Genomic DNA, 16,311 nt, shown 5'->3' with positions numbered 1-16,311 from the left:
TCAGGAGGAACATTTCTCAAAAGATCCTCTAACAAAATTAAGGTAATTACACCTTCATAATTGCCTACCACCCCCTTTGAGCGACACCACCTATTTAGAAGTGACATCTTCTCCTTACCATATTCCACCAAAGACTGCCCTGACTGAAACTTTAGTCCTCTGAATTTCTGCCTGTACCTTTCTGGCAACATTTGATAAGCCAGTAAAACTACCTCTTTTAGCTTATGATAATCAGAAAAGGCAGATCCTTCTAAAGAACTAATAGCCTGTAACCCTTTACCAACTAATTGGGTTCTTGCTAATGTCGCCCATTCCTTTTCCGGCCAACCTTGGGATTTGGCCGTACTTTCAAATAACAGAAAAAACTGGTCTGGGTCTTTCTCTAGGAATTTGGGCACAAATTTTATGGCTTTATCCAAATGAAAAACATCTACCCTTGTGTCTGTGTCTGGGTGAGAAGCAAGCTGCCTCTCTTTTGCTCTTTCTTGAGCCCTAAGCTCCTCTAAGGCTCTCTGTTCCTGGATCTTTGTACGCTCAATTCTTAACCGTTCCTTTTCTTCTGCAACTAGGGTTAATTTCATTTGTAAAATTACTACTTCCTTATCCAGGTCCCTATCATGGGGATTTGATTCAATGTCACCTTCCAAATGCATGTCACCCACAGAATTTTCACCAGTGTCAGCCATTTTGGGAAATAATAGCACCAAATCTTACTACCAGCCACAGAACTTACTGATATAAAATAATAAAGCACACAGCAAGGTACATATACTGAAGTAGGATATTCACAAGGAGTTGTCATGTGACTCCCTCAAATTAAAGAGAACTGCACACAAAAAGAAAATCCTGGCTGAAAAAAAAATAAAAGAGCTACTGCACTTGCAAAGGTAAATTATTTCCAGAAATTTAGGTGAGCATAACCTCCCAAAAATCAGCAAGATTGTACCTGCAAGGGTAAATTATGCACAAAACATCAAGTATTATTAACATCCTAAAAATCAACAATATGGCACAGAAAGGTAAATGATTTATAGAGTATTAATTAATAATAACACCCTAAAACCAGCAATATTGCACACAAAAATAAATTATTCACAGGGTATTAATTAATAATAACACCCTAAAAACTAGCAATGTTGCACACAAAAGTAAATTATTCACAGGGTATGAAATAATAATAACACCCTAAAAACTAGCAATGTTGCACACAAAAGTAAATTATTCACAGGGTATTAGTTAATAATAACACCCTAAAAACTAGCAATATTACAAACAAAGGTAAATTATTATTTTAGTGTGAGTGTTATAGTGAATGTTTCCTCTGACCAACCCAGTAAAGAATTATTATTGACTTTCCAGGTTGCAAACTTGAATTACCACAAAAATTTGATAATTCTCCCATTGACAGGCCCCCATGTTACGCAATAATGTGGGATAGCTGGGGGCTTGAGCCTGGTCTAAGGGCAAAGGTAAAAGTTACACACATCTCAAGCCCAAACCGGCCACCCCGGGCTATCCCAGTTAAAAACAGAAAGCGCTAAACCAGTATGTGTTACTTCAAGGGGTTGGTTAACAGAGGGTTAGGCAAAAATCCCAATTAGGAAAATATATCTATTTAATCACCATAACATAAAAACCTTAATTCTACAAGCCCAAATGAAGGTACACACAGCTGGCTGGAGGTTCAGCCACCATAACACTAGGCTTCGTCAGCGTCAGGCCGTCATGGCACCACAAACCTCATTTCTTACTTCATCACTCATCCCACAGCACCCTGACCATGTCAGTGCCTGGGTTAACATACAGGTAAGCCATATGAAAGCCTATGGCTTGAATTGGATAAACAAAATGAGTGTATTATTGCAAACTTAACTTAAAATATACAGCATCTCCGACGCCAGCTTCTACCGCCATCCTAACGTCACGTGACCTCCTCCCCCACGCTTACTCTGCGTACCCAAACATCCTTGGAAAATAAATCACTAACTCCATTCTTTATAATTATAGTTAGAGTACTTTACAGTACCTCCAAAAGCACATTATGAATTATAAAATTATTCCTTACAACTACAATATTCATATTATTATGGCACACTTCCCCACTAATATGTACATACGATGTCATGGAGAACCCTGCATAACACCATCCGCCCGTCGCCGCATACACCAAGCCAGTCTCCCACGCCATTCACGCTCAGTGTGCAATTGTTTACCAACACGTGACCATCACCCCGCGGGTTCATGCAATACATTTCATAATAATCCATTTTTTTTGTGCTTGCTACTGCTAAATACTTCATCATGGACTCAAAGAAAGCTAGTGCAACCCTTTGGTAAATAAAGTGAGGAACATGATCCAGAGGGGTTTTGAAGGGTTTGAGGCAGACCCTGTCCCTGTCGACCCTCTATCTGTTGTGGAAGGTGTTGTGGCATTGGGCAAGTCCATGGGGTTGGAGGTGAGTGACAGGGATGTGGAAGAGTTGGAGGAGGACCACAGGGAAGAGCTAACCACTGACGAACTGCAAGAGCTTCAACTGGAACAGCATCAGACCACAGCCGAGAAACTTGCTTCAGAGGAGGAGGAAAGGAGAGTGAAGGAGGTTCCTTCTTCAGTGATTAAGGACATGTGTGGAATGTGGAATGAGTTGCAAAGTCTTGTTGAAAAGTATCACCCTGACCAAGCTGAAACAAGCTATATCTGCAACATGTACAGTGACAGTATTGTGTCCCACTTCAGGGAAATCTTAAAGAAACGCCAGAAAAAGACCTCTCTGGACAGATATTTTGTGCAATAGGGGTCCAGTGACTCTCAAGTTGCTCCCAGTGGCATTAAAAGAAGAAGGGAAGTAACCCCAGATAAGGACTTGCTACCTAAAGTCCTAATGGAAGGAGATTCTCCTTCCAAACAATAGTGTACACCTTCCTCCTATCCCCTCCTCCCGTCTTCCATCCACCCAGAAGTCTTCAGTAAAGGTAAGTGTAATGTTATTATTATTTTTTATATGTATGTACTTGATTTCTCATTGATTTCAGTATATAAATCTTTATTTAATTTGAAAAAAAAATTATTTAAATATTTTTGGGTGTCTGGAACAGATTAATTTTATTTCCATTATTTCTTATGGGGAAAATGGTTTTGAGTTTCTTGAATTTTGACTTTCAGCAGGCTCTCTGGAACGGATTAATCAGGAAACTCGGAGGTCCACTCTATCTGTGTGTTTATATATATATATATATTATTTTTTTATTATCACACTGGCCGATTCCCACCAAGGCAGGGTGGCCCGAAAAAGAAAAACTTTCACCATCATTCACTCCATCACTGTCTTGCCAGAAGGGTGCTTTACACTACAGTTTTTAAACTGCAACATTAACACCCCTCCTTCAGAGTGCAGGCACTGTACTTCCCATCTCCAGGACTCAAGTCCGGCCTGCCGGTTTCCCTGAATCCCTTCATAAATGTTACTTTGCTCACACTCCAACAGCACGTCAAGTATTAAAAACCATTTGTCTCCATTCACTCCTATCAAACACGCTCACGCATGCCTGCTGGAAGTCCAAGCCCCTCGCACACAAAACCTCCTTTACCCCCTCCCTCCAACCCTTCCTAGGCCGACCCCTACCCCGCCTTCCTTCCACTACAGACTGATACACTCTTGAAGTTATTCTGTTTCGCTCCATTCTCTCTACATGTCCGAACCACCTCAACAACCCTTCCTCAGCCCTCTGGACAACAGTTTTGGTAATCCCGCACCTCCTCCTAACTTCCAAACTACGAATTCTCTGCATTATATTCACACCACACATTGCCCTCAGACATGACATCTCCACTGCCTCCAGCCTTCTCCTCGCTGCAACATTCATCACCCATGCTTCACACCCATATAAGAGCGTTGGTAAAACTATACTCTCATACATTCCCCTCTTTGCCTCCAAGGACAAAGTTCTCTGTCTCCACAGACTCCTAAGTGCACCACTCACTCTTTTTCCCTCATCAATTCTATGATTCACCTCATCTTTCATAGACCCATCCGCTGACACGTCCACTCCCAAATATCTGAATACGTTCACCTCCTCCATACTCTCTCCCTCCAATCTGATATTCAATCTTTCATCACCTAATCTTTTTGTTATCCTCATAACCTTACTCTTTCCTGTATTCACCTTTAATTTTCTTCTTTTGCACACCCTACCAAATTCATCCACCAATCTCTGCAGCTTCTCTTCAGAATCTCCCAAGAGCACAGTGTCATCAGCAAAGAGCAGCTGTGACAACTCCCACCCTGTGTGTGATTCTTTATCTTTTAACTCCACGCCTCTTGCCAAGACCCTCGCATTTACTTCTCTTACAACCCCATCTATAAATATATTAAACAACCACGGTGACATCACACATCCTTGTCTAAGGCCTACTTTTACTGGGAAAAAATTTCCCTCTTTTCTACATACTCTAACTTGAGCCTCACTATCCTCGTAAAAACTCTTCACTGCTTTCAGTAACCTACCTCCTACACCATACACTTGCAACATCTGCCACATTGCCCCCCTATCCACCCTGTCATACGCCTTTTCCAAATCCATAAATGCCACAAAGACCTCTTTAGCCTTATCTAAATACTGTTCACTTATATGTTTCACTGTAAACACCTGGTCCACACACCCCCTACCTTTCCTAAAGCCTCCTTGTTCATCTGCTATCCTATTCTCCGTCTTACTCTTAATTCTTTCAATTATAACTCTACCATACACTTTACCAGGTACACTCAACAGACTTATCCCCCTATAATTTTTGCACTCTCTTTTATCCCCTTTGCCTTTATACAAAGGAACTATGCATGCTCTCTGCCAATCCCTAGGTACCTTACCCTCTTCCATACATTTATTAAATAATTGCACCAACCACTCCAAAACTATATCCCCACCTGCTTTTAACATTTCTATCTTTATCCCATCAATCCCGGCTGCCTTACCCCCTTTCATTTTACCTACTGCCTCACAGTAGGTAATATATATATATATATATATATATATATATATATTTATATATATATATATATATATATATAAATGTATATATATATATATATATATATATATATATAACATAACATCATCTGTTTCTTGTCATCCGCACTACATCCACGCACATTTAAGCAACCCAGTTTTATAAAGTTTTTCTTCTTCTCTTTTTTAGTAATTGTATACAGGAGAAGGGGTTACTAGCCCATTGCTCCCGGCATTTTAGTCGCCTCATACGACACGCATGGCTTACGGAGGAAAGATTCTTTTCCACTTCCCCATGGACAATAGAAGAAATAAAAAAGAACAAGAGCTATTTAGAAAAAGGAGAAAAACCTAGATGTATGTATATATATATATGCATGAATGAAAAGAAGTTGGATGTCCTGGCCCTAAGCGAAACAAAGCTGAAGGGGGTAGGAGAGTTTCAGTGGGGGGAAATAAATGGGATTAAATCTGGAGTATCTGAGAGAGTTAGAGCAAAGGAAGGGGTAGCAGTAATGTTAAATGATCAGTTATGGAAGGAGAAAAGAGAATATGAATGTGTAAATTCAAGAATTATGTGGATTAAAGTAAAGGTTGGATGCGAGAAGTGGGTCATAATAAGCGTGTATGCACCTGGAGAAGAGAGGAATGCAGAGGAGAGAGAGAGATTTTGGGAGATGTTAAGTGAATGTATAGGAGCCTTTGAACCAAGTGAGAGAGTAATTGTGGTAGGGGACTTGAATGCTAAAGTAGGAGAAACTTTTAGAGAGGGTGTGGTAGGTAAGTTTGGGGTGCCAGGTGTAAATGATAATGGGAGCCCTTTGATTGAACTTTGTATAGAAAGGGGTTTAGTTATAGGTAATACATATTTTAAGAAAAAGAGGATAAATAAGTATACACGATATGATGTAGGGCGAAATGACAGTAGTTTGTTGGATTATGTATTGGTAGATAAAAGACTGTTGAGTAGACTTCAGGATGTACATGTTTATAGAGGGGCCACAGATATATCAGATCACTTTCTAGTTGTAGCTACACTGAGAGTAAAAGGTAGATGGGATACAAGGAGAATAGAAGCATCAGGGAAGAGAGAGGTGAAGGTTTATAAACTAAAAGAGGAGGCAGTTAGGGTAAGATATAAACAGCTATTGGAGGATAGATGGGCTAATGAGAGCATAGGCAATGGGGTCGAAGAGGTATGGGGTAGGTTTAAAAATGTAGTGTTAGAGTGTTCAGCAGAAGTTTGTGGTTACAGGAAAGTGGGTGCAGGAGGGAAGAGGAGCGATTGGTGGAATGATGATGTAAAGAGAGTAGTAAGGGAGAAAAAGTTAGCATATGAGAAGTTTTTACAAAGTAGAAGTGATGCAAGGAGGGAAGAGTATATGGAGAAAAAGAGAGAAGTTAAGAGAGTGGTGAAGCAATGTAAAAAGAGAGCAAATGAGAGAGTGGGTGAGATGTTATCAACAAATTTTGTTGAAATTAAGAAAAAGTTTTGGAGTGAGATTAACAAGTTAAGAAAGCCTAGAGAACAAATGGATTTGTCAGTTAAAAATAGGAGAGGAGAGTTATTAAATGGAGAGTTAGAGGTATTGGGAAGATGGAGGGAATATTTTGAGGAATTGTTAAATGTTGATGAAGATAGGGAAGCTGTGATTTCGTGTATAGGGCAAGGAGGAATAACATCTTGGAGTGAGGAAGAGCCAGTTGTGAGTGTGGGGGAAGTTCGTGAGGCAGTAGGTAAAATGAAAGGGGGTAAGGCAGCCGGGATTGATGGGATAAAGATAGAAATGTTAAAAGCAGGTGGGGATATAGTTTTGGAGTGGTTGGTGCAATTATTTAATAAATGTATGGAAGAGGGTAAGGTACCTAGGGATTGGCAGAGAGCATGCATAGTTCCTTTGTATAAAGGCAAAGGGGATAAAAGAGAGTGCAAAAATTATAGGGGGATAAGTCTGTTGAGTGTACCTGGTAAAGTGTATGGTAGAGTTATAATTGAAAGAATTAAGAGTAAGACGGAGAATAGGATAGCAGATGAACAAGGAGGCTTTAGGAAAGGTAGGGGGTGTGTGGACCAGGTGTTTACAGTGAAACATATAAGTGAACAGTATTTAGATAAGGCTAAAGAGGTCTTTGTGGCATTTATGGATTTGGAAAAGGCATATGACAGGGTGGATAGGGGGGCAATGTGGCAGATGTTGCAAGTGTATGGTGTAGGAGGTAGGTTACTGAAAGCAGTGAAGAGTTTTTACGAGGATAGTGAGGCTCAAGTTAGAGTATGTAGGAAAGAGGGAAATTTTTTCCCAGTAAAAGTAGGCCTTAGACAGGGATGTGTGATGTCACCGTGGTTGTTTAATATATTTATAGATGGGGTTGTAAGAGAAGTAAATGCGAGGGTCTTGGCAAGAGGCGTGGAGTTAAAAGATAAAGAATCACACACAAAGTGGGAGTTGTCACAGCTGCTCTTTGCTGATGACACTGTGCTCTTGGGAGATTCTGAAGAGAAGTTGCAGAGATTGGTGGATGAATTTGGTAGGGTGTGCAAAAGAAGAAAATTAAAGGTGAATACAGGAAAGAGTAAGGTTATGAGGATAACAAAAAGATTAGGTGATGAAAGATTGAATATCAGATTGGAGGGAGAGAGTATGGAGGAGGTGAACGTATTCAGATATTTGGGAGTGGACGTGTCAGCGGATGGGTCTATGAAAGATGAGGTGAATCATAGAATTGATGAGGGAAAAAGAGTGAGTGGTGCACTTAGGAGTCTGTGGAGACAAAGAACTTTGTCGTTGGAGGCAAAGAGGGGAATGTATGAGAGTATAGTTTTACCAACGCTCTTGTATGGGTGTGAAGCGTGGGTGATGAATGTTGCAGCGAGGAGAAGGCTGGAGGCAGTGGAGATGTCATGTCTGAGGGCAATGTGTGGTGTGAATATAATGCAGAGAATTCGTAGTTTGGAAGTTAGGAGGAGGTGCGGGATTACCAAAACTGTTGTCCAGAGGGCTGAGGAAGGGTTGTTGAGGTGGTTCGGACATGTAGAGAGAATGGAGCGAAACAGAATGACTTCAAGAGTGTATCAGTCTGTAGTGGAAGGAAGGCGGGGTAGGGGTCGGCCTAGGAAAGGTTGGAGGGAGGGGGTAAAGGAGGTTTTGTGTGCGAGGGGCTTGGACTTCCAGCAGGCATGCGTGAGCGTGTTTGATAGGAGTGAATGGAGACAAATGGTTTTTAATACTTGACGTGCTGTTGGAGTGTGAGCAAAGTAACATTTATGAAGGGATTCAGGGAAACCGGCAGGCCGGACTTGAGTCCTGGAGATGGGAAGTACAGTGCCTGCACTCTGAAGGAGGGGTGTTAATGTTGCAGTTTAAAAACTGTAGTGTAAAGCACCCTTCTGGCAAGACAGTGATGGAGTGAATGATGGTGAAAGTTTTTCTTTTTCGGGCCACCCTGCCTTGGTGGGAATCGGCCGGTGTGATAATAAAAATATATATATATATATATATATATATATATATATATATATTCATATATAAAATTAATATATATAAAGGTAGCACCTCTAGAACTGTTATAGGGACCCTCATCCTCAGAGAAAAGAATAAACTTGCTTCAGGGAAAACTCAATATTCTCCCTGAAGCTGTTTGAGAATTTTCTCCTACCACCCCCTATATTATATATACAGGAAGGCCCCACTTATACGGCTGGTTAGGTTCCAGGCTACCGCCGTAAAGCAGAAACCGCCGTAAAGTGGAACACCCTTTTTTTCCACTTACAAATGCATACAAACACTAGATAACAAGTTTACACTAACATATATTAAGTTAGCAATAGAACCAGGCATCAAAAAACAATAAAAAGTACAATACACACATAGTGCACTCATTACTTACCTTAAAATATTTATAGTCTTAATCTAGGGTGAGACAAGTAGTATTTATTGTAAGTAGTATTTATGTATGGTAGTCAGCCAGGCTACCATACCAGGCCACCCCACCCACACATACAATTCTATGATATTTAAGCATCCCAGAGCGATAAAATGTATATACAGTTCACTCATTACTTACCTTAAAATATAGGGTGAGATGAGTAGTATTTATTGTAAAAAATCAAGTGTGGTATGTATGGTAGTCAGCCGGGCTACCATACCAGGCCAACCCACCCACACATATATTCCATGATATTTAAGCATCCCAGAGCGATAAAATGTATATACAGTTCACTCATTACTTACCTTAAAATATTTGTAGTCTTAATGTAGGGTCAGGAGTAAGTAAATGAGATAAAACGAATAAATGAGAGAGAGAAAGAATGAGTGCATGAGAGAGTACAGGCGCAGAGTTATGTAAACAAACCAGGCAAAGGTAAGTTTTGTAAACGAAGTGTACACGTCTGGTTTGTGTACAAGTTACATTGTGTACAGGTTGTCTCTACATTGATACGGTAGAATAAATAAAGAAGAACACTCCCATTCTCATGTAACATCATTTTGAGAAGAAATGATGCTCTGAGTGAAGGCAATGGAAATAAGTCACTCTGACTTTTTTGGGTTGTCCTAGGTTCTCTACACATATGTTGTTATGTATGATAATCTATGTAACTGTATTTGTGTATACCTGAATAAACTTACATACATACGAAAGGAATAATTTTCTACAGTTACCCCCAGTAACACATTTTCTCTTATGTTAGATTAGAGAAAATGTTATTCTTGGCATCACTTGTACAAGTTATCTGGCTACGACATCTCATATTTATGTTTATTTATTCTATTGTGGGGTGTATTTAACATCTTTTTATGTTATGTATCGTGTTTATTATATAATTTTGAAAAAATATCATAGATGGATTAATGAAAATGTGTATTTAACGTAATATACGACATTTAAATGAGACTCGATGATTATTATTATCATTACTAATATGACGTCTGGAGACATAAGACACTCTTACTGATTTTAATGTGTACCTGCATGCCAGCACAGTATGTAAGTTTATTTAAGTACAGGTATACATAAGTATAATTATCAGAGTATATATAAAATATGAAATAACTTTTAAAAACATTTGAAATTTTGGAGTTTCCAGACAAAATGGAGAGACTTAGTGCTTACTGAGCTCACGAAGAATGTAAACAAACAAGGTGGGGTGCGGTGACCGTATTAGAAAGTCAGGTGGGGGGAGCCGTATAGCGAGTTTTGGTCATAATTTGAAATGACCGTATTAGCGGAATGCCATAAAGTGAAACGCCGTAAAGCGGGGCCTTCCTGTATGTATATGTATATGTATATATATATATATATATATATATATATATATGTATATATATATATATCTATGTATATATATATATATATATATATATGTGTATTATATATATATATATATATATATATATATATATATATATGTATATATATATATGTATATATATATATATATATATATATATATATATATATATATATATATATATATATATATATATATATATATATATATATATATATATATATATATATTTATTTATTTATTTATTTATTTATTTAGAGCTCCATGGAATATAACCCTATTTTTCCCATATGTTCTTCACTTTGAATAGTGGTAATTTGAATGCAGCAGGGATTTAGAGACCTAACTCCAGCGTTAGTCAAGGGTCTATTGTATAGTATGTCTCCTGATTAATGAAAGTGGAAATATTGTAGATTTAATCTATTTGTTGTATAATGTAAACAAAGAGGGAACACAATTAAGCATTTATCACTTTTTGCACATGAGCTCAAAATGAATTCTATGTTTATGAGGCAAAATTTTTCTTCATGAAACTGTTAATAATTTTGCAGGGGTAAATATTAGCTAAAAATTTGTTGGAAGTTCATAGAAAATGTACCAATTTTAAACTTTTAAAGTGCAAAGAAAACCTGAGATGGTTGTTAGAAAAAGTTTCAGTATCATTGCTGTGTGCACCATGTGTCTTATCCATCTCCACCAATATTCCTAAAATAAACCTAACAGCTAAGAAACAAACCCTGCATTATTCATCCTTCAGAGGCACTCTGGTCACCTTCATTAATGGTGGTGGTATCTTGTTTCTCTTTCTCTCCTTTACCCTCTTCCCTTTCCCTCCTTATCCCCCTTCTTTTCATTGCCATAGCTTCTCTTCCTCCCTCTCTATTTCTCTCTCCCCTCTTATTTCTTCTCTTCCTCTCCCCTTTCTCCCTCATTCCCCTCATCCCACCTTCCCTACTTCCCTCCTCTCATCTTCTCCCCCTCTTCTATATTTTTTTTTACCATGTCCTTTATTTTATTCTCTATACTTCACTTGATACAAGTTAGTGGGTGTCTAAATTTGAGATAACTTTTAGATCTGGAACTGCTTGGATCACATTTATTTATGTAGAATATGCTATTAGAAAAGCATATCACCAATTCAAGGTTGCTTCTGCAACTGCTGCTGAAGCAAATTATAAAAAGAATTAAGTTTCCGTCTTCAAAAAATAGTTTCAATTAGTATTGATGCCAGAGCATTGAACCCTCCACACGTGGCATACAGTGTGTGTGTGTGTGTGTGTGTGTGTGTGTGTGTGTGTGTGTGTGTGTGTGTGTGTTTGTGTGTGTGTGTGTGTGTGTTTGTGTGTATGTATGTATGTTAGTATTTTATGTGTTTGGCTCTTTTGTAATCTCAGTCATGACATTTGAAAACTAAGCGCGTCACTTAAGTAGGAGTGAAATTAGTGAATTCATTATGTGGTGAGCAGTTAAATCCCACTTGGATGGAAAATAAAAGAGAGAGTGGAAAGGGTCTGTATATTTGAGCCTCAATCTGCTCAGTAGCTTAACTCATTGAGGTTGAAATACACAGCTCTTTGTCAGTCTTTGCTTTGTATTTGTTACACGCTTGGATAATTGTTCATTCATCAGTGTTAATGACACTTGCACCAAGGAAACCATTGTTAGGTCTTGGTTGGTAGACTTTAACATGTATTAAATTGCATAATTTGCTTCTCCCTTCATTAGTGCTAAATTATTCATGATTTTTGCCGCTTGTCACTTACCTTTATATTTGTTTTGTTATGTGATATTATTTTCATTAAAACCATCAAAACTTCTTCTGTTTTGATGTTTCAGGAATACAAAAGCATTGATGGGTCCTGGGTACGTAAACTTTTAGTTTTCTCTCTATTGCATGGGGGACTGGGACATAGATGATAGCCTTGGTCATCTCTAGTAGTTCCCTTTACAGTAACTACAATCTTTACAAAGACTGCTTCATTTTCTCTTTTGTAATATGCCTTTTGTCCGAAGCTTCTTTTTCATAACTGCAGAGTTAGAATTGATAAAGTACTGATGAAAGCAGTCAGTCATACACTGACATACAGCATGCTTCTCTATTCATTTTTCACTATTTACATTTGTTATGACGTTTAAAAATAGCTACAGATAAGTGACTTTTGTGCCTTAACATTAATAATGTAAATCAGAATAATCAAAATATAAATTCTTTGATCACAGTAGAGTATATTTTTGAGTATATATATTTGCCACGTGTGGAGTGAGGGATGGGCAAGAATTTTTGTTCAAAGTACAGAACAAAATAAGCATGCTAACTGTAGATCTATTTTTAATAGAGGATTCATTTAAATTTGTCCCTCTAATTTAAATACTGTATGTATATTATTCTCTCTTCTTCACATGAACATTATAATTCATGTTTGTAATATTTTAACTATGGCTTCCATTATTTGATTGTTTTATATATATGGTAGTTGCTTTCAAGTGTGAATGTACAATGTAAAAAAATGTTAGGGTAAGCAGTTAACACTGTTAATCCTTAAACTGTACTGTGCCAAGAAATAAAATTTCCTGTGTCAAAAATTCAAATTTTTTTTTTTTTTTTAAGTCTGTTTTTCTATTTAAAGCAAGAAAAAAATTGGATGATAATTTGATTTTATGCTGATAAAGTTGGCAAAAATGATCACATACTTGCCCACAACAGTGGCATAAATGCCTTAGTAGTGGACACGTTTTGCAATTTATTGACACCAAAATTCTAATTGATATTTTTTTTTTCATTGTCTAACACTATGTACATTAGCTGTTGGAACATGGGGAGATGCATGCCTCACTTAGCCTTACTTGAAATAAACAATATAAATTGGTATAAACATTTTACTTGTTATTTTTATTGCTTTTTGTCTTCTAACATTTTGTACAAAGAAGTCTTATGATATTACAATTGTTTCAAGGTGTGGATACCCCTGAAAACATGGCAATAAGTCATATAGTTTGCATTCTTGACTTATCCTGGGTTAAATCAACATAGTGTGTTTTTTGGTTGAGTTCTGCTGTTAGTTTCACAAAATTGTAATATTTCTTAACAAAGTATTGTCTTGTTAGTTGCACGCTATGATAGTCCTGCAGACGTGGAAATAAGTCACATTCTTTGACTATTAGGTTATCCCAGGATAAGAAGCAACTTAGTGTTTATTTTACCAAATTCCACATCAGTATCATATAATTGTAATGAAATTGGAACACACAAGGCATCTTTCTGCCAGTTCCACAGCCAGTTTGCTGGGAGGGAAGCTGATGGTGGTAAGACAGGTCCTGGTTGAATTGTTTACATGTGCTGTGTTTTCCATGATGCACTGTGAACTTTGCCTGCTCCTAAACAAAACAGTCTAGAAATGTAGTTTACATATAATCAAATATCGTTAAACACAAAGAAAGCCACTAGCATGCATGTGCATTTCAGGCAGACTAATACTAATGCTTTCAGACTGCTAAAGGCTAGACATAAGTATTGAGTGGTACAATTTTAAGTATACATTATTACAAAAAAAAAAAGGAAAGGTAGCAAAAAATAATACAAATTTAAGTATGTATTATTATTTTAAACTGATTCAGTTATCTTGAGTTAACTAAGATTTCTTATGTAGTTTTAAACTTGCTGTATGATTTCAGTCTATGGATCATTTATAAAAGATGGTAAAGGAACAGGAAGTAGTTAGATGAGTTGCTTTTGTTTGGTGTAGCATGGTGTTAATGTAATTAAGTTAGGGAAATAAGGTGATTTTTAGTTATAGCTGTGAATTGATTGGCTGACAGGGGACCTTTTGCTGCTTCAGGCAGTGAATTCCAAATCTTGGGGTCCTTTTAACCTGTAAACGGTCCAAGCAGATCTACGTTCACATGTGTAGTGCTACAAAAGTAGATCTACGTTTTTTTTACATATTTTCAAATATAACAAAAAAACAAAAAGAAGATCTACTTTTTTTACATACTTTCAAATGTTGAAAAAACGTATATATACGTTTGGTCCGTTTACGGGTTAAATACATGGCGTTTTTGCATAGGGTAAGGCAGACATGGGGGATGTTGAAGAGAGTTTTGTGCCTTATGTTGTGCCTAAGTGTTGTATTGTAGCTATCAAGGAGAAGTTTGTGGTTAGGGTTAATGTTTAAGGTTAATGCTGTGTATATATATACAGTGGACCCCAGTATTCGATGGCATCGGTATCCGATAAATCCAGTATTCGATTCATTTTAATGCAAAAATTTCACCACTGTATCCAATCGAAAACCCAGTATTCAATGCGATTCGTACGAGACATGTCCACGTGTGGCCTGAACTGCCCCGTGTGTGCCAGTGTTTACAAGCCAGGCAGTGTGTGCGCATCTAAGGATACATTCGGTACATTCCATATTGTCAATGTCTTTGGTGCTTGTTTCTGCAAAATAAGTCACCATGGGCCCCAAGAAAGCTTCTAGTGCCAACCCTGTGGTAAAAAGGGTGAGAATTAGTATGGAAATTAAGAAAGATTTTGAGGGTTTGGGGCTAACCCTGAGAAGCCTATGCCAGTTGTGGAATCCATTGTGCCTACTTCAAAAATTAAGGAAATGTGTGCAAAGTGGGTTGAACTGCAAACCTTTATGGATGAAAATCACCCTAACACAGCTATTGCAAGCCAAGTTGGTGACTATTACAATGACAATGTTGTGGCCCGTTTTAGACAAATCTTAAAGGAACGGGAGGTACAGAGCTCTATGGACAGATATGTTGTGCGACAGAGGTCCAGTGGCTTTCAAGCTGGTCCTAGTGGCATTAAAAGAAGAAGGGAAGTAACCTCTGGAAAAGGACTTGCTACCTCAAGTCCTAATGGAAGGGGATTCCCCTTCTAAACAGTAACAGCTTCGACACTCTCCCCTCCTCCCATCCCATCAATCATCACCAGATCTTCATTAAAGGTAAGTGTCAATTATTCTATTATTATTCTATTGTTATTGGTGTTATTGTAATTATTCTATTCCATTAAACTTAATATTTCATGTGGTAAAATTTGTTTTTTTCATACTTTTGGGTGTCTTGCACGGATTAATTTGATTTCCATTATTTCTTATGGGGAAAATTGATTCGCTTTTCAATATTTTCGGTATTCGATGAGCTCTCAGGAACAGATTAATATCGAATACCAGGGGTCCACTGTAGTAGGCACAGTATTATGAGTGCACATTTTGTATATTAAGTAAGTTCAAACACTTGAAGAGTGATGGGGGGGGGGGTCTGGCACAGGAATGAGTGATCATCTGCATAGCAGCTTTATTTTGGGTTATTAATGGTTTAAGATGATTAGCCGTAGTAAATTCCTAGGCACAAATACCATAGATGAGGTAAGAGTAGATTAGAGTGATAGTGTTAGTGTCATTTGGCGTAGCTAGTACTGTGTCTTGGAGAGGATGCCTACTCTTTTGGAGACCTTGGTTGCGTTGGACGTAGAAATTTCACAGTTGTAGTCAAAGTGAAGACCTACAAATTTGGCCTAAGTGAGCCTTGTAATGGGGGAATCATTGATCAATATATTAAGTTGGATATTTAGCCTTTTCAGGGTATGTCCTGTAGATCTACGGCTTTATGTTCAGGGTCCAAACCGTAGATCTACGCCAAAATTCTAGCGGCGTCAAATTTAGCGGGAGAAGGCTAGTAGGCCTACATCTGAGAGAATGGGTCTGGGTGGTCAGTGTGCACACCATAGAAAAAATCTGGACGCCCGCATGGCATTGTGGGAATGCCGGCAAAGTAGCTTTGTTCATTGTGCCTGGCGGCAAGGAAGCTCTAACTCCCCACTCACTCTTCGGGCGAATTCTTACTCTCCTCTTCACAACTTACAGCTCTAAGACTGATGGAAGTGGAGCTGAAGAAGAATTCTATGGTTTTGAACCATATGGTACCATTGTGCCATATGGTACAATGGTACCATATGGTACAATGGTGCCATGTCATACAATGGTATATGGTACAATGGTATCGTA

The 16,311-nt window shown here is 38.0% G+C and overlaps 1 protein-coding gene across 2 annotated transcripts in view; it reads left to right on the top strand.

The window, feature by feature from the left end:
• Positions 1 to 12,106: 12,106 nt before the first annotated feature.
• Positions 12,107 to 16,311, top strand: part of LOC128693668 (sodium/hydrogen exchanger 6-like) — a 174,125-nt gene continuing 169,920 nt past the window's right edge. For both annotated transcript variants that reach the window (XM_070080184.1, XM_070080183.1), the window contains exon 1: positions 12,107 to 12,157. In XM_070080184.1, coding sequence (XP_069936285.1) covers positions 12,122 to 12,157 — 36 coding nt within the window. In that variant the 5' untranslated portion in view covers positions 12,107 to 12,121. The remainder of the gene's footprint in view (positions 12,158 to 16,311) is intronic.

Source organism: Cherax quadricarinatus, unplaced genomic scaffold, assembly GCF_038502225.1.
Source record: "Cherax quadricarinatus isolate ZL_2023a unplaced genomic scaffold, ASM3850222v1 Contig203, whole genome shotgun sequence".
Classification (NCBI taxonomy): domain Eukaryota; kingdom Metazoa; phylum Arthropoda; class Malacostraca; order Decapoda; family Parastacidae; genus Cherax; species Cherax quadricarinatus.
Note: the sequence above shows the minus strand (reverse complement) of the source record. Positions and strands in the feature narration are given on the sequence as shown.